We start from the raw sequence: 18,977 nt of genomic DNA on the forward strand, positions 1-18,977 counted from the left end.
ATTGTCTTTGGCAACATAGTTATGTGGAAAAGCGCACTTGCGGAATTTTGTATATCCCCTATGGAGTGGATGACAAGTGATGGCAGATGAAGCAGAGGGCGGCAGAGAGTCAAGTTTGCGGGGGTAAGACAGCTGCAGCCAGTGCAGGCCAGGAATTGGAGGGATGTACGGAGGAGGCCTCTGACCTGCAGCGGATGTTTGGGCTGGTGGTGAAGACTTCTTCGGCCTCCCTGCATACCCCTCTTGCATTCTTGTGCACTGTTTCACGCCACTGCTGAAAATAGTGGTTGTTCCTACCAGTCTTTTTTTATTCTTTCTGAACCTCGTGGTCCAGTCATTACGTTTCATCAACAGTCCCGGGCTTTTCACGCATTGCTTGTGGGTCTTGCACTGCAGCTGCTGGTCAAATCAAGCATATTAATGGCACTACCAGCGCCCATCAACTACCGCACCACTCCTCTGTGGTCCTGTAGTGCCTTAGCTGGGATCGGGCGGTTTGCGTCTGGCCACAATCTGGCCAGCACAAGTTCTCGTCATATACCTCTTATTTTAGGGGGGCATTTTTTAATGTGCAAAAACATGCAAAATGGTCAACTGTGAATAAAAAAAAACAGTAGGCAGTCGAAGTAGAATGCAAGTCCAAAAATGTATTGTCAGTTCACCGGGTCATGTGAAACTAAAAAACAGTAAAACATAGTAGAATGGGCAAGCAATACTGACTGATGTTGGAGGGATTCGAAAGATACGAGCACTTCTCCGATGCTGCACATGAGAAAAAATTAATGCAACAGTACTGCTACATGCAACAAATATGATATCACATTCTCCTTTTTATGGCAGTTTCTGTCTATATACTAACGAGCACCATTTTTCACGCGATGTGCTTAACATCGACACTGAGACAAGAAATGGGCAAGAGTGTTGTCAGTTTCTTGTCCCCGTGCTCCATCTAGTTGTGCTGTTGTTCGCCTTCATAATAGTGTGCTGTGAGGTATGCAGATTTTTTCAGTTTTTGCTTGTGCAAATTTATAGGTTGGCCATATTTTTCTCAGCCTCAAACTCTTGCTACAAAACATAAGGAAGTTATTTCAAACTGCCGTTTTTGCTTAATAAACAGGCTGTAACAGAACATCCATGGCCATCCTTGCCACTGAGTATGGCACAGTAAAGCAGAAATGCTGGAGTTGGGCTTCCAGCTTTTACGTTGTCAGAGTCCTGTCTGAACCGCCATGTCTTGGCTGAAAGCTTAAATGGTGCCACAACCCACGTTAAAATGTTACAGGCTACATGAAGATCCTACCCCTGCTTACACCTTGAGTGAGAATGCCTAATTTCTGCAAAACGATGATGATTTAAAAATAAAAAAAGAGGGCAAGCCGTAACACTTGAAGTGTACATTTCGGCAGCACCCCCCTCATACTATAGAACATTGTCAATTATGAAACACGCACCCATTTCTACTATGAAAGGTTTTGAATGCCCACTTTGAAGTCACGATGACAGTGAAAGCTGTTACATCAGGTCATTAACGATCTAGCACCACCTTAGGTCTGACCTAATGCTACATTATACCTAAGCTAAATTAGGTCATGCTACTCTGTGAAATATTTGGCAAAAGCCATTGGCACCTGCACAGTAGCATGGCTGTAGCTTAACACGTAGGAACTGTTTATAAAGAAAAATATTTGCTTGTAGAAGTTGTTCAATGGCAGCATGGTGGTTTTTATCTCCACATGATATCTCAGCTCTTTCCAACCCTTGCATTTGCAACGTACGGGCTGAAGTGAAGTGAATTTTTTAAGGAAATAAAATTGCGGATGGTTGTCTGAGCAGCATGCCCCACTTGTGCCCAGAATGCACACGACCACCGCCGAACACTGTCTCAGCAAATGAGCAACATGTTGTGCTCGCAAGCGTGCCCACTCGACCAATGGCCAGGCAGCTCTTTCAGGCATCCCAGGGACGGCTGGCGCACTACATAAAAATTTTTCCAACAGGGTGCAGTCTGGTGACGGTGGTTCTGGGCACAATGAGATGCCAACGGTGCTAACTGGCCCCACGTTGGCTAACTGGCCACAGGCTTCCGGCGCAGTAGCAGCATGTGCAGGTCCATGACGTTGGTGCCCGTAAGGCCAGTGATGAGGTGGTCGGCACCGTTGGAATAGGTGCGGAAGAAGTGGTGCGAGTCATTGCGCTCCAGGTCTTCTGCAGCGTTGATGCCCTGAGCGCGAGCCTCGGGAATGGTCGCAATGTGCGCCATGGCACCCGCTGCATCTGTTGGTCCGTCCTGGCCATCCGTACCTGCACAGCCAAGTGAGCAGACTTTGCTTCGAAAAGCAGCTCAGCATGATATTTGGTTGCAAAAGATAATTGTGCACATATACACTGCTTCTGCTACAAAAATGAGGTGTCCACAAAGCCCTCAGTGACCCCAGTGTGATTTTATGAATGGGAGTGTAATGTGCACACAGAAATATGTGAAGCATGCACAGATGGTGGAGCATGATGGAGTGAATGGTTAGCAGAGTGTGAGACATCAGTCACAAAAACACACATAGTGGGTTTTAATGCAATAGCATTGAGCCCCATGTCAGGGGAAAAGCTGTCCGGTGTTCTCCTTGAGAACCACCTGCCATGATTGACAGGTGGCAAAGTAGAGAGAGGAAAGCCCACTTGTAGGGGAGAGGAGGGAGAACTCAGAAGATGGCTTTGCAGACTGAGAAGGTCCTGGGCCCAGGGATGTGCAAAATGAGGGCAGCTGCCAGGAGAGCAACCCAGCAGGTGGCTACCATGGAAGGCAGAGAGTGAGGAGGAAAGTGACCCGAGATAGCAGAGCAGAGCACATGCACCGGATTTCTCTCTTCCATTGAAGTGGTTCTGTGTGAGCCACTTCCAGAACCAAATGCCAATGGATACTGGAGATCAGACATGGAACAGAAGACCAACTGCGCAAGGGAGTCCAAATGTAAAGAAGTGCAAAGAAGACTACGTGTGCAATAAAGGTGTAAGAAATGTGCATGATGTGTCACATAATGCAAAGGGGAATATAAGTCTAATGCCATGCGTTTCCATAGGATCAGGCATCGGTCACTTGTCAGTTTTTTTTTTTTAAGCAGTGATAGGTACACAAACCCTGCAGGCCACTGGCAGAATTAGACAATTCCATCATTTTAAATTACACCACATGCTTATTGCCTGATATGTTCTCTGTATAACATGTGTCTGCAAGAAACTGAATCAAGACTGAAGGTTTAAAAGGAACCCAGTGTGCTATGTAGGCATCCTGCACATGCAATATACAAAAAGTACCAAAAAAGAGGCATATATAGAAGCACATGCATGTGCAAAGGTAAAAACTGAATGCCTAACAAGAACTTTGTTTAATAAAAGCCCTATAACTATCTTATCACTAAGGCCTGATGCCTTGATTTTTTTTAGTTTACCGATGTTTTTTTGTAATTATTTAGCTGTTATTAGTCACAAAATAGGCTCTGCTTCCAGTGGTGCATTCATAAAGTTCGTCGTTGCTTATAGGCTAGCGAACTGCTTGCTAAGGGCATTAGGCCAAGCCTGCTTCGCACTGAAGCCGTGTTGGAGCAGACGGTGCTTTGGAACTGGTTACAGTCTACTACAAGAGGTCTAATTCTGTTACCAGTATAAAATAAATAGAATAACCTCTTGTGACGTAGTGCAAGTCATGCACACGCGCCTAGCCGGACAGAAGCAGCCCCCATTTCTGTTATCTAACCGCTTGCCTATATAACCGCTCGCCTTCTTCAATAAAGCGTCATTCATGCACCATGCTTCGTCGTGTCCACATGGTGTCAGAAGTGGCCGGTTAGCGATCGCGCAACGCAACCGACGGCAGAAGCACGGCAATCCGGGAGGCCCGGGTAATTTCATCGGACCAGAGCCATGACAGACGCCGAGCAGCACCGCGCCCAGCCTGCCGCCCCCGTCACTTCGCTGCTGCCACCACCGAAGGCCCTGGATACAACGGGAGATGTCTGGCATAGCTGGGAAGCATGGAAGCAAGAGTTCGAGCTCTTCTCAACTGCAACCTACCTGGACCAACAACCGAAAGAGGTACAGGCAGCCACTTTTCTCATCAGTATTGGAGAAGACGCATGCAAAACGTACAGCACTTTCGTATTTGATGCTGGAGAGGATAAAAGCGACATTGCTGTACTGAAGCGAAAGTTTGAAGCGTTCTACAAACCAGCACTAAACCTAGCTTATCACGAGTTTCGATTTGGAAAGCGTGACCAGAAGGAAGACGAACATTTTAACGATTGGTTAACGGAGCTGCGTGTACTAGCAAAAAGCTGTGAATTCGGTGAGCTGGAAGAACGCATGCTAAGAAGCAGAATCATTCTGGGAATGAGAGACAAGAAGCTTCAAGAAACGCTTCTTTCTGAAAATGCTTCCTTGGCCAAAACTGTTGAAATGTGTCGAGCTCGGGAACACGGCAAAGAGCAAAGTGAAGAAATACACTCCAGCAAGAACTGTCAAGTGGAGGTCAATGCGGTCCTCCAAATGAAAAGTCGCTGTGACAAATGTGCTCGTGTTCACAATAGTGAAACATGCCCTGCAAAGGGACGCACGTGCTTAAAATGTGGCAAAAGAAATCATTTTGCAGCTGCGTGCAAAACGAAGAGCGCTAACCTCTGCGTGAAAGAGCAAAAAGTGGCGTCACTGGAAGCGAATTCAGACGGACAGGCAGATAATTTCTGGTTGCAAACTTTATCGCCAAGCAGCAAGAAAGACGACCGCTGGACTACAATCGTGAAAATAGAAGAAACGCCCGTTGCCTGCAAGCTTGATACAGGAGCCAATTGCTCGGTCATATCACGCAGCCAGCTGCAGAAGATAACTCAAAAGCAACCCGAAAACTGCGCTGTCGTGCTGAACACATTTTTTGGCTTTCAGAAAAAAGCAACGAAACGTAGTCACCTTCATGTGACTGGACCCGAGGGAACATTTGAAACGACATTCTTCGTAATGGAAGACGACATACCCGTGACTCTTAGCGGCTCAGTTGCCGAGAAGCTAGGCTTGATTCGCCGAATTGCTTCACTGGAGCACCAAGAGCTGTACGACGTAGTCAAGCCGTATGAAGACGTCTTCTCCGGATTAGGCGAGCTCAAGGGTGTCGTCTACCACTTGAAGCTCAAGCCAGGTTCCCAAGGAGTGGTCAAAGCAGCACGCCGGATTCCGTTCGCACTCGAGGACAGAGTAAAAGCGGAACTGGACCGCATGGAAGCAGCCGGAGTAGTTTCCAAGGTGACCGAGCCAACCGAGTGGTCCAGCCACATGGTTACCGTCATAAAGAACGACAAGGAATCCGTCAAGTACCTAGGCCACGTGTTGACGCGCGACGGGTTGAGCCTGGATCCAGGGAGACTGGAAGATATTTTCCACATGCAGGCCCCTTGCAACCGGAAAGAGCTACAGACATTCTTGGCTTCAGACAGGCGCCTGGAGCAAGTTCTGCGGGAGACGGACCGTGACCCAAGCATGGTGAAACTTCGCCAGTATGCAAGCACAGCGTGGCCCATTGACAAGGCTGACGTCACTACCGAGCTACGCAGCTACTGGAGCTTCCGCGACGAGCTGCATACTGAATCCGGCCTTGTGTTCCGGAGCAATCGCCTTATCATTCCTGCCAGACTGCGCAGTGAGGTACTGGCCTCTCTTCATGCTGCGCACACAGGAGCAGAAAAAATGAAGGCACGCGCCCGAACCGTTGTCTTCTGGCCAAGTATAAACAGCGATATTGAGGAAGTCGCTCAACGCTGTCAAACATGCCAAAAGTACAAATCAAGAAATGCGCGACTACCGCTGTTAAGTCACGAGATACCAACTCTGCCCTGGGAGTCAGTAGGAGCTGATATTTGTCATCACAACGGTGCCGAGTACTTAGTCGTTGTTGACTTCTACTCTTTCTTTTTTGAAATCAGGCTTGTGCAAGCGCCGTCAGCCAACAAGGTTATTGCAGCATGCAATGACATCTTCGCAACACATGGCTTCCCAAGGCGACTATGCACAGACAACGGACCACCCTTCAGTAGCCAACAGTTCAAGGATTACGCCGATAAGATTGGCCTGCAACACGTCCGGTCTAGTCCGTACTATCCCCGCTCGAATGGAATGGCAGAAAGATCAGTACAGGAAGCTAAGAAGCTGTTAAGGCGGTTCCGTTTCGGCAGCACCGAGTTTTGTGCCGCATTGCTTGAGTGTCGAAATTCACCTCGGGACTCTTCTCTGAAGTCCCCTGTGCAGAGGCTCATGGGCCGACAGACAAGAACGTTGCTTCCTGTACCAACCAGCCACCTACAGCCACAAACAGTGCCACCCAAGACCGTGCGACGAAGGCTAGAAGACATCAGGAGCAAGCAACGCTGCTTCTACAACAGAGGTACACGGCCTCTTCCAGAGCTTCGCACTGGCTCGACCGCAACTATGTACAATGTGCCCTCAAGATCATGGTCCCCTGTCACGGTCGTACAGCGGGCTGAGACTCCTCGTGCCTACATCGTCAAAACGGAAGAGGGTCAACAGTTTCAGCGCACAAGAGAACACCTCAATCCGGCTCCTCCTCCCTCGTCTCCAGACCACAAGACTCCCGCGCCGCTGCCAGCTGTGGGAGTCCCAGACACTACAGGGACATCCGAATCTACACAACTCCGCAGGAGTGAACGGAAGCGCCAACCACCACGAAGATACCCGGCGCCTGAGTTCTGAAACTCTACTTGATTCGACGATTAAAAAAAAAGGGAGAGAGAGAGGGGAGATGTGACGTAGTGCAAGTCATGCACACGCGCCTAGCCGGACAGAAGCAGCCCCCATTTCTGTTATCTAACCGCTTGCCTATATAACCGCTCGCCTTCTTCAATAAAGCGTCATTCATGCACCATGCTTCGTCGTGTCCACACCTCTCACTCAAATTAAACTGCAGTTTTTTTCCGCAAGCCTTTGGCAGCGAAGCAAGCGAGGCACACCAGGTGAGGGTCGCCACTAGGCTTTTGGAGTTAGGCTGGCTTCCCCACATGACGGCGGTGTCCCGTGGACAAAAGAGAGGCCTAAGACCATCCTCAAGTAAACCTTATATTCACCTCATGACGCAATTTCTCAGCACTAGTGCCACAAGAAGGTGTTCAAGGCTGTGCCGCCGACCTAGTTGCGCACAAGAAAAGTGATCGTGGGAGTGCCGCTAGGAGAAGCGCCATTTGCAGAGGCCTGGCGCGCCATTCGATACATTGAAAGTTCCGTTGTACATGAGTTCGATAAAAGAGAACAGCAAAGCTATACTTTTCGATGAGATTTTAAAGGAGCTATTCTGAGTTTGATATCAACATTAGTTTGATATATCTGGGACTGATATATCTGGAGCTGATTTCATTTATAATGTGACACGTTATGGCACTCTTGTTTCAAATCTAATTCTGTTATCCCTAGGGGTGTGCGAATATTGAAATTTTCGAATATGAATAGAATATGAATATGAAGAAGAAATGGCTTCGAATATCGAATATCTGGTCAACACAAAAAATAAATTCAGAAAAGATAAACAAACAAACATTGTTGCTCATATTTTTTTCAAAATAGTGTATGGCCTTTGCAACTGAAATAAACAAAACTAGACTGCCTGAGCATCGTATAAAAAAAAATAAAACATGATGTGCGCAGAAATGATACTAGTACTTAATTGAACAGGATAACAGTATCCAACCTGTTATGTGGTCAGGCAAAATGAAAGCCATAACATGACAAGACTGGAAACGAAAATAACATGATGGCTAGTAAAACCTCATTAATTCGGAGTTAAAAGAACCGACAGAAATTCCCGGGTAATTCGTATGCCGATTTATAAAATGCAACCCCCCCCCCCAAAAAAAATCTACCGAAAATGTGGTAGTCTTATGAGGCGGCTCTATAGTGCAAACACCTGTAATCCCATGACAAGCACCGAGTTTCGCCGTGCTAAAGACATCGCGAACGTAAGCGAGATGGGAACGCACATTGACATTGGAATGGTGAGACTGCTTCTAAAGTGAGAAAAAAAATGACCAGCGACGCATCAGTCAGCGTCTGAAAGCGGCACAGTGCTGAGATTGGACTACTGGCGAATGCACGGGCTTACAGTTGCCATTGCCACGAGCGAGTGGCGAAGCTCAGAAACCAAAACTACGCGACCAGGTTATTTTTTTTACCTAGTGACAGGGGCCCTCCGAACGTTGTCACGCCTGCCGTTAGGCCCACTTAAGAGGTGCATGGGTTACAGTGCACCATGCAATGCGCGGGATTTTTACAGGATCGCTTGCCCTGTTGCGACACCTCGACTCGCCCCTTCGGGAGCCTCACGCGAAATTCCGCAAGTAGGCTTTCCCGCATAGCGTAGTTGACCAAAACAAGATGGCAGTGGTCACGCTCAGAGAGTTAAGGTGACAGAACGAATGCCATGGATGTGGGCATTAATTAGATAACATATTACGGAAGGATAAAAAGTAAACGCGCTTTCGCGTTGCAATTGTTAGAAGCGGGTCGTCCCCCATCTCGTTCGCAGCACGTGTGGTATGTGAGAAAGCCAACTTGCGGAATTGTACACAAGGTCAAGCCTAGCGGCATCGGAATGCGATCGGTCCACGCGATAAACAATGGAGAAAAAAGAGAACAGGGCCTTTATATTGTTTTCCTGGAACTTTAAACTCCATATTCAGATAATTTGCCCACATATTGCGCTTTTGCCACAAACAAATTTACGAAAGTCTGCCCGGTATATGATCGCTGCCGAGTATTCGGGAAGTTTTGAATATTCGGAAATTCACGAATATCATTTCTCGAATACGAACATGAACCGAATATGAAACACATTCGATTCGTATTCGAAATTTCAAATATTCGCACAGCCCTAGTTATTCCACACGAAACTGCCCAAGCAGGCTTTTAGCTTAGAGAACTTATGAAGTTCCCTCTCAAAAAAACTGCCACACACTGCAAACTGCCTGCACAGGCATCAGCCTGGCATTTGCGTGCCTCACGACGGTTTAAATGATGCCCATACTATGAGTCAATACCTTTTAAGAGTTGTAGTCATTCCTTCAGTTTAAAACATTAGAAGCGTTTTTCACACAGCTCCTACAATGAGAACACACACTGCATCCAAATGTGCTAACAAAAGATGTCACTATGCACTCGATATCAAAAGGCCACATGCACACTACCAGGAATGACATGAACTACATTATATGCAGTACCAACACTGATCGCTAGCAAAGTGGTGCAAGTTAGTGATGACATTCAGCACAAAAAACAAATGCCGGTCAAAGAATTGAAAGACTCTGAATGAGTCGGAAGAGTGCTGGCTTCTGCTCACTTATATCAATTCAGCTTATTTTGTCTTGCTTTTTCTACATACCACACAAAAACTTTAAGCGCAGTGGAGCTAAGTAAAAATTGATACAGTGATTGTTAGTTCAAACTTGCTTAACTAGAACAACCAGTGTTTTTTAACTGAGGCTTTGGCCCGTAACTCCCATTAACTCAAAATATGCATAATTTGAACATGTTTTTGTTGAGTCTGAATTGTCAACAGCTGACTTTATGTTATCAAAGAAGAATACCTTCTGCTTCTACCAACAGAAAACATGCACGGCTCTTCATTTTTAAGGACCACACAACTATACACATCTGTAAGTTGGTTGTTTCACAAATAAAAAGAAAAAGTACTTCCTTCAATACTATGTACAGCCTAAAAATGGGGAATTGACATTAAAAAAAACTAGAGGAGATGGTGCTAATTGCTTCTTTAATGTCTGCACCCATTTTAGTTCTTAGCAATAATGAATCGATGCCACCTTGTCCAATACATGTACCTTCAGAAAAACAGTCACAAGTCATTGCTTGTTTCATATCCCTGTCCATGAGGACAGCAGACCTTAAAAAAACGGCAATTTCAAATCCGTTGCCCGACTCTGTACAGAGAACTATAAAATTACCTTGAGGGAAAAGAAACACCACAATATGTGTGAATTTCTTAAAACGCACTTCATCCACCAAGGGAACAGTGGGAAATGGCTGGGCCGAAAATGTGGATTCGGCTGCAGAATCATACCTGCACTGCGGTGCTCCCAATTCTGTGCAGATTAAATTCTTTGATACAGAGTTTTTCACTTTAATAAATTTAACATAAGTGAATGCTTGGTACTGGGCTCACAAGAACATTACCAAAGCATTTGTTTGAGGTTAGTCTCAGGAAAAACCATACTGTTACATCCAGGCCTTCCATGAGAGGATGAAGTGCTATGTCATCACTTTTTCCCTTCTAGGTAAGTTTGTTTATTTATTTATTTATTGTACCCTCAGGGCTTACAAAAGCATTGTAGAGGGAAGGGGCAGAAATTCAAATGACACTCTGAAATTTCATTAGGATGAGAAAAAAATATAATAAAGGAGAAAATAAAGACAAAAACAACGAAAAAACAACAAAAAAATGACACATACCCAATGCACATGGGTAGGTATCAAATATGCTACAGACTGGTTGAACAGAATGCAGCATAAACTTAGATGCTTTCGCATCAACGTATAAAAAAAATGAAGGAACAGTCATACAGAACATGATAAACGCCAAGTGCGAGTAATGAAAAAAAATGAAAGAAAGGACTTCAGAATAAGTTAGTAAGTGAAGTACGAAAGCGGTGGCTGTTGTGGAGCTTCCCGACCCGCCGGAGCTAAGCGGCTTATTGGCCGCGGTCACAGTAGCTGCCTGACGTCTGAAAGAATCTAACCAATGGCCACCTCTCACCATGTCTACGCAGATGCGGGGGACGGAGGAGGGAGCGAGCATGAAAAAGTCGCCGGGAAGGGCTCGCCAACTTTGACGCGTGATTGTGGGTCGTTTGCTGCGTGTAAAAGAGTATTACTTGGCTCTGGTTTTCATGGAAACACAGTGCAGTGGTTAAGTGAGTTAATGTGCTCTTCTCGGAAGGCGTTTCAGAGCCCCTTTAATGTGCACTGACACCGCACAGTACACGGGCCTCTAGCATTTTGCCTCCATCGAAACTCAACCGTCGCGGCCAGGATCAAACCCGCGTCTTTCGGGTCGGCAGCCAAGCTCCATAACCACTGAGCCACCGCCGCGGCTACCTCTAGGTAATGTTGTGTGTTGTGAGAAACTCTACAAAATGTATACAATAAAATAGCCATAAAACGTTGCCATCATCATCTTGCTTCATGTCTGTAGCACTGAAAACACTGCCGAAAGCTGAATCAAGGCAAATCTTTGCAAAAGCACTCACCAGCAGCCATGACGAGCAGCTCAGCACGCTGAGGCTGCAGCTCAGGCCGATTGAAAAGCTGGTCAAGCTCGATGGCAGCAGCCAGGGCCAACTCTTGGCAGCGGCCGCCTTTGCCAGGCCCCGTCACACGCACCGTTGTCTCGCCTGCGGCCACCACACAGATGGGGCGGCCCAGATCGAACGCTCGCTCAGCAGACTCCTTCAGCTGCTCAAGGTCGCGGTAGCGAACCTGTACACACGTGCACGTTGCCATTATTATTGTCAATGAAATCTAAATTTAGCAACAGCAACTGCAGGACAGAGGCACCAGGCGTACGTACACCAGTACCACTTACACACCAATACAACTAATACAGCAGTACAAGAATGGACAGATAAAAGCTATTCAGTGTATTGGTCTATTGTTTCATGATGAAATAGAGAAAAATGAAGATTATTATAGGCCTTTTAACCTGAAATTTTAGCCAAGACTGCTTTTTAACCTGAAATTTTAGCCAAGACTCCCATGCTCCCATAGAGCCAACATGAGAATAGACAAAAAAGTTGTATTGGTGTATAGGTATACTGTTTCATAATGCAAATGGAAAAACCAATAAAGTTATATTGGCATTATCTATTGAAAATTTTCTAAGGCTCCCATAAACCAATACAACCGATACAACAACACAGTCACTATACCAATATTGAAATAAATAGAAGCACTATCACTGTACTGATATGCTGCTTTGTAATGCAACAGGAAAAAAATCGATACAATTTATAGTGGCATTTTCTACGGTAGTTTTTGCAAAATTACCACTGATCTCTAATTACCCTTGTTCTGCACTGGCTACACAGATGTGCACCTGGAAAAAAAGCACAACTGTCATTACACAAAACACCTCACACATACACAGAACACCTCAACGAAGCCAAAATAATATATAGCTCAGTCATTTTGCGTAGTCCTGTTTGTGCCTTGTCTTGTTGTCCAGACTACTTCGCGCAGTTTAAAAAAAAAACTGAACTCAAGAACCAACTAGCCCAACCTCACTCCTTACATACACTGCACCATGATGTAAAGCTGACATCAAATGACATGACATGCAAGCCTTCCTTCACTGAGGCCCTCCTTTTTGTAATCATAACTCCAATCCAAGCACCTTAACACATACTGTAACCACAGGATACGACTAATCAGTATTTCTGAGATCTACTTGCATGCAACGCGCAGCAAGAAACAGTGATTTCCTTTTTGCTTGCCAATTCTCCTTGCAGCCCACCTTTCTTTTTAAGGCCCCAGCACACTTAGGCTTGTGCCATCTAGTCAGGTGGTGAGCATGCCATTACGCAATGCTGAAAACCCAATGCTGCATACCTAGGGTAGGTTATCACCAGTGATTTGCTAGCATTTGTATGCAAGTGTGAGCACATAGTGTCAGAAAATATATTGCACTGTCACAATTTGTTCCATGCTGCAATTCTTGTTAACTATCAGTGGAAGGATATCAGCATTCTAGCTAAGCCTTGTTGCCTGCTGAGGTGGTGCATTATTTAAAGGTCTATAGACACCAAATTTTTCCTTGCGTGTTTTCTTCTTTCAAATGATGCGTTAGACATTTGTATACATGGAGCATTTTGTGGTATTCGTGTACGACCGCTGAATAATTTAAAATTAATTTCTTCTTGATGCTGTTTCAGTTTCGGTTTCACCGACTGAACGACGACTGTGACGTCAAGTGGGTGTTTTGGTTACATGATCCACAAGAAAAACTAATTTAATCACTGAAAGGTCATTTTTTGTCATTCCAAGCCTTGAAAGAGGTTGGATTAAATGTCGTAGTGAATCAAAACCACATATCAGCAATTATATTGGTTTTTCTAGTTTATCGCGTGACCGAAAATCAACTTGACGTCACAGTTGTCATCCGGTCGATGAAACCGAAACCGAAACAGCATAAGAGAAGAAATTCAATTCTAAATTATTTAGCGGTTATAGGCAAATACCACCTGGTAATTCATGTATTCTATGTCTAACGCATCGTTTGACAGAAAAATGCGCAATGAAATTAGGTGTCTATAGTCCTTTAAGCCTGATGAGAGGCCACCAACAGGAACTTACATTTATGCTACACAAATATGCTGAAAAGGAACATTTGAGATCCCAAATGGCATTTTAACTCAATGGAGCTGCAAAATGCTTCGTGATGATTTTCTGAGGAATTTGGAAGCTTCAGCTTACCATGCTTTAGTGGCGCTGCTACCATCATGATTCACTTTGACTTGAAAACACATAGTATCTGCAACTGCGGCTTACCCCCTTCTTGTTATATTATTTAACACTTCACTGAAGGGGCGACGCGGCAAATAAGATGAAAAATTTGGCCAAAATTTCTGATTTTATTTATTTTCATTACCCTAGGGACTTCATCTGTCTCTTGAAGAAAAATTATGGCAAAATATGTAGTATACGTATTCAGAAAAATTATGCTTTCATAATGTGCGGTCGTCGAAGCTTGTGAGCAAATCGTGCTTCTGGCTCTCTTGGTGCATCGCAGTCTACAGGTTTGCATTGATGCAGCACTACCATCTTATCAACATGAAGAGGAGAGATAAGAAGATCCGAGTTTCCGTGGGTTGCAATGCCGAACTTTCCTGATCAAACGCAAAAGTATACGAGGCGATAAATGAGGCAAATGACACAATAAACTTTAAGGCTGATTTTTCTAAGTTTCACTTTTTCAGCGATTAATACCACTCATCCCTTCAACATTTTGTAACGAATGACCGTAGACTGATTCTGTTTTTGCACATGACTCTTGAAACTTAATGAGCTCAACAAAGCTTGCAATTTTTTCGCGCACATGTGCAATATTTTGTTAAAAATTATTTTTGTAACAAACGTTTTTATGTAGATGTGCACGCTGGAGTTTTACTTTTATTTCCATACAAACTGGGCATCTGAAAAAAACTAAGTCTTACTGCACAGAGCCCAGCTTTGTTAACATGCTGACACAAAAGCTTGCGCATTTTCTTAATAGTTATTTATTGTTACTTAACTTTATGAGAGCATTAATTGTGATTACTCAACAACTACAACAGCTAGCTTAAAAGAAAAATGCATTTCTGAAGTCAGCAAGAAAGTTAAAATGCTGCGCCCAATTTGGTTGCATGTTATCCATAAATAATGATAATAGTTTCAATTGCTGTGCCCTCCCTTAACATAAGTAAAACATTACTTAACACGACTAGTGTTTAGTGGCGCTGGTGGTGCCCTATGACTGGTCCAATGGTAGTCATTGGTGGTCCACTGGTGAAGCAATTTGCACACAATCCAGTGGGCAGGTTGTGATCATGTCACAAGGTCACACAGCCTCTCTCGACCAATCAGAGAATTTCGTGACGAATTTCAATTTTCTGGAGCTCTTTGACTGATCAATTGGGGTTACCGCATTTACACGATTGTAAGTCGACTCGAAATATAAATTGACCCCCCCATATCACATTTCAGAAAAAAAAAAAAAAACTTGGAAGTCGTTTAAGCTTCGCCTTTAATAATACAACCTTTGTCCGTAAAGTTTCGAGACTGATTTTTTTCTTCTCTAGAAATCGTTTCCCATAACAATGTTGGTGCGTATGTGAAGCACCATCTTTTCGGGCTAACCTGAGCTATTTATGTAGAGTAGCCGACGAGTAATGCGGACTCCAATAATTCGAAATTTGTAGGATATTTCGGACTTCGATGAGGCACCATCAGTCACCCCATTGAAGCGTATACATACTCGCGACGGATATTTCGGACTTTAAATGCTCGAAAGTTCGATTTTTCGGACTAATTTCAGTCGCCAGCAGGCCAAAATCGGCCATCTTATCGGCTTTTCGCCGGTGCAAAAGGAGCCATCTTGGATTGAGGTGGATTTACTCTGCAGTTGGATTGGCTTGACATACTTTCGATACCTCATTTTTGCCAGTAGATGTCCCTGCGATCTCTGACACTTCGAGGTGGCAGTCGTATTGTCATTGCCGTCAACTTGCTTTTGTCGCCAACGTTGTCGCGGGCAGTTATCGCTTGTCTCACATGTTGAAAATTGGTTGTTGGGGCTCAGCGGACACCTGAACCGTGCATTAAGGGAAGAGATAAAGGAGGGACCAAGAGAAGAAAGTCAAAAAGAGGTGCCGTAGTGGCGGGCTTCGGAATAATTTCAACCGCCAGGAGATCTTTACGTGCACTGACAATGCACAGCCCACGGGCACCTTTCCGTTCCGCCTCCTTCGAAACGCGGTCTGGTTCAAACCTGGGTACTCCGGATCAGTAGCCGAGCTCCCTAACCACTGAGCCACCGCGGCGGGTCTCATAAGTTCGTCATTCGCCATTTCGTCACTTGGATTTCTCCCACCGCGGCGATCAAGTGGCGCTCCGTTTTCACAAAGTTAGTCCGTTCACCGTTTTGTGATTGCGTCCGGCGGTTCCACTGCTTTGAACGACAAGTGCCTTGTCTTTGCGTGTGTTTGACGAGGGGTGTGGCGCACACTTGGGTTGTGGACAACAAGGCCCCGCCGGTGCCGCCGGATCCATCAAAGAAGCGTGGGAAGTATTCAACTAAACGCCGTGACCTTGCTGTCTGGAGTATACAGTGAAAGCACAACCTTGGCTAAAATACAGGTGAGGATGGTCACCAGCAAGAGAAATTTGCAGCAAGGTAAAATCAGTGACTTTTTTTAAGCCGATTTCATCTCAATAAAGTGATTCTTTTTTTGTACTTCATGGATTTTTCGGACTGTTCGATTATTCGGACCATTTTTCGGGTCCCTTCGAATCCAAAAAATTGGTCAGCAACTGTAAATTGCTATGGCAGCCGCTAGATGACACTACATGTACAAAAATACTTTGTCACCAGTCATTTGCACATTCTACGGTGAGTGAATGTGGAAAGATGGATGTCTACCTCAAACAGCGTGTAAACATAAAATTATGTGTCACTAGTCATTTGCACATTCTACTCTGAGTGAATGTGGAGACATGGACGTCTACCTCAAACAGCGTGTAAACATAAAATTATGTGTGAAGCTTGGCAGGACAGCCACACAAACGTATGAGCTCTTTCGCAACGCTTACGGCAATGAGACATTATCGCAGGAGCGAGTTTTCGAGTCACACAAGAGATTCGTTTCAGGGAGAACGTCGGCGGAAGACGACACAAGGCAGGGGCGCCCTTCAACCTAACGGAATGAAAACAACGTGGCTCGGATCAAAGAAATCGTACAGCAACACCGCCCTATTACAGTCCGCATTCTATCAGATGCTCTCGACATTAGTGAGACAACATGCCACCAAATTTTGCGTAAGAACTTGGGGAAACGAAAGCTGAATGCCAGACTTGTGCCGCACTCCCTCACACAGGACCAGAAGGACACGCGGGCATCAGTGAGCGCTGATTTGCTCTCCGAGGCAGAGAAGGATGCTGCATCCGTCAACAGCATCATTGTGGAAACACGGTGTTTTCAATACGATCCTCAAACAAAGAGGCAGACCGCCGAATGGCAGTCCACAAATTCTCCGGCGTTGAGAAAGGTGTGGAGACAGAAGACCAAAACAATGACGATGCTGATAGTTTTTTTCGATGCCAGAGGTGTCATACACCACAAGTTCGTCCCACAAGGGCAGATGGTGAATCAGGAGTTTTACCGTATAAACGCGTGTAAGGGCCACACCCGTGTAAGGGCCGCACCCCGTATTCCCAAAGGAAATATTTGAAAAAAAAAAAAATCCCTGTAAGGGCCGCACCCAAACTTTCCAGGAAACACGCAAGAATAGCCTTCGAAATACATGTGCACAGGAGCTTCGAGGTGCCGCCCATGGATGGCGCCCAAGGCCGCGGGTCATCATCATCATCTTTTCTTCTGCCGCGAGCTTCTGCTACTGTACTTCCGCTATCCGTATCGGCATCGGTATCGCCAGGTGTAACTTTGTTCTGTTCTGGCTGTCAAAGCATGCGTTTTTTGGTGATTGTGTTAGTGTGGTCGCTCAGCATAGTTGTTGCTCTCGTGCGCTGTCGTTCTTCACTTTTTCATGAACTGCCTCTGAGCATTGTCACTGTTGCACGATGGGCAAGCACCTCAACAGCTACACGGCGGGCTTTAAACTGAAAGTAGTGGAGTTCGCTCCCGAACACGGCAAGCGTGCCGCGGGCAGAAAATTTGACGTGGACGAGAAGTGTGTCCGACGGTGGTGCGGACAAAGGGATGCGTTGAAGAATACCAGCTCCAAAAAGCACGCTTTCCGAGGCAAGCCATGCAAATTTCCTGAGCTAGAAGAGCTGCTATGCTATTCAATGGAAGTGCGGAACAACGGCTACGCGTTGACAACGGACATGCTGCACGTGAGGGCACAAGCCTTGGTGCGTGCTAAAAGCATACCGCATGAGGACTTCAAGGCTAGTGCCGGCTGGGTACGAAGATTTCTGAAGAGGAAGGGCCTATCATTTCGGCGAAGGACCACGCTGTGCCAGCGGCTGCCCCCCCGACTACACCGACAAGGTGCTCAGCTTTCAGAAGTATGTCATCGGTCTGCGTCGTGAGCCCAACTATATATTTTCGCAGATAGCGAACGCCGACCAGACCCCCGTGTGGTTCGACTGTCCCGAGAGCTGCACAGTTGAACTGAAAGGAAAGAAGAGTGTTTTCGTGCGGACAACCGGCGCGGAGCGCCAACGGTGTACCGTTATGCTGTGCGTCACCGCGGACGGGCGGAAGCTGCCCCCCTATGTCATTCTGAAAAGAAAAACGATTCCTAAAGGCGTTTTCCCCAAGGGAATTGTAGTTCGCGCCCAAGAAAAGGGCTGAATGGACGATGAGCTTGTGCTCGACTGGGTAAAAAGCGTTTGGGAGAAGCGCCCAGGTGCCATGCTGGCCCGACGATCGCTCCTCGTCTTGGACAGCTTCCGCGGTCACTTGACGGGTAGGGTTAAGGAACACCTGCGCGGTATCTGCACAGACATGGCCGTGATACCGAGCGGCCTCACCGGCATGCTGCAACCCCTGGATGTAAGCGTCAATCGGCCTTTTAAGGTTGAATTTCGAAGGCAGTATTCGGAATGGATGGCCAATGGCAATCACGACGAGACACCGATAGGGCGGCTTAAGAGGGCACCGCTCGCGACTGTGCTTGGATGGATTTTGTCCGCGTGGAATTCCGTGTCAACCGACACTGTAACCCGGAGTTTCAAAGTGACCGGAATTTCAAACAGTTTAGACGGGACCGAAGACGACTTTCTGTGGGCTGAACATTTACCTGAACAAAGCACCAGCTCGGAGTCTGAAGACTCCGTGAGTGATGCCTGAATGGTAAATAAATGCCGCGCATTCCAGATTGGTTTGCTTTCCCTTGAAAAAAAAATTTTTTTTTTTGAAAATCGCGTGTATGGGCCGCACCCCGAAATTTGCCCCCCGAATCTGGGAAAAAAAGTGCGGCCCTTACACGCATTTATACGGTATATATGCGTGCTACAACACACGCGTGATGCATGCGCTGCAATGCCGTCGCCCTGACTTAAGGGCATCTGGACAATGCAGCTTTCTCCACAGTAACGCAAGGCCACACACGGCTCTCAGCGCGACAAAATTTCTCGCCAAGCAAAGCATTACTGTACTTCCCCATCCGCCATACTCGCCTGACCTCTCCCCCATGCGATTTTTTTC

General features: G+C 46.0%; 1 protein-coding gene across 3 annotated transcripts in view; it reads right to left on the reverse strand.

Moving 5' to 3' along the window:
* Positions 1-627: 627 nt before the first annotated feature.
* Positions 628-18,977, reverse strand: part of LOC144096639 (glycerate kinase) — a 54,939-nt gene continuing 36,589 nt past the window's right edge. For all 3 annotated transcript variants that reach the window (XM_077629464.1, XM_077629465.1, XM_077629466.1), the window contains 2 exons: positions 11,301-11,529; positions 628-2,301 (listed from right to left, as the gene is read on the reverse strand). In XM_077629464.1, the coding sequence (XP_077485590.1) occupies positions 2,066-2,301; positions 11,301-11,529 (465 nt within the window). In that variant the 3' untranslated portion in view covers positions 628-2,065. The remainder of the gene's footprint in view (positions 2,302-11,300; positions 11,530-18,977) is intronic.

Source organism: Amblyomma americanum, chromosome 7, assembly GCF_052857255.1.
Source record: "Amblyomma americanum isolate KBUSLIRL-KWMA chromosome 7, ASM5285725v1, whole genome shotgun sequence".
In the NCBI taxonomy this organism is placed as follows: Eukaryota; Metazoa; Arthropoda; class Arachnida; order Ixodida; family Ixodidae; genus Amblyomma; species Amblyomma americanum.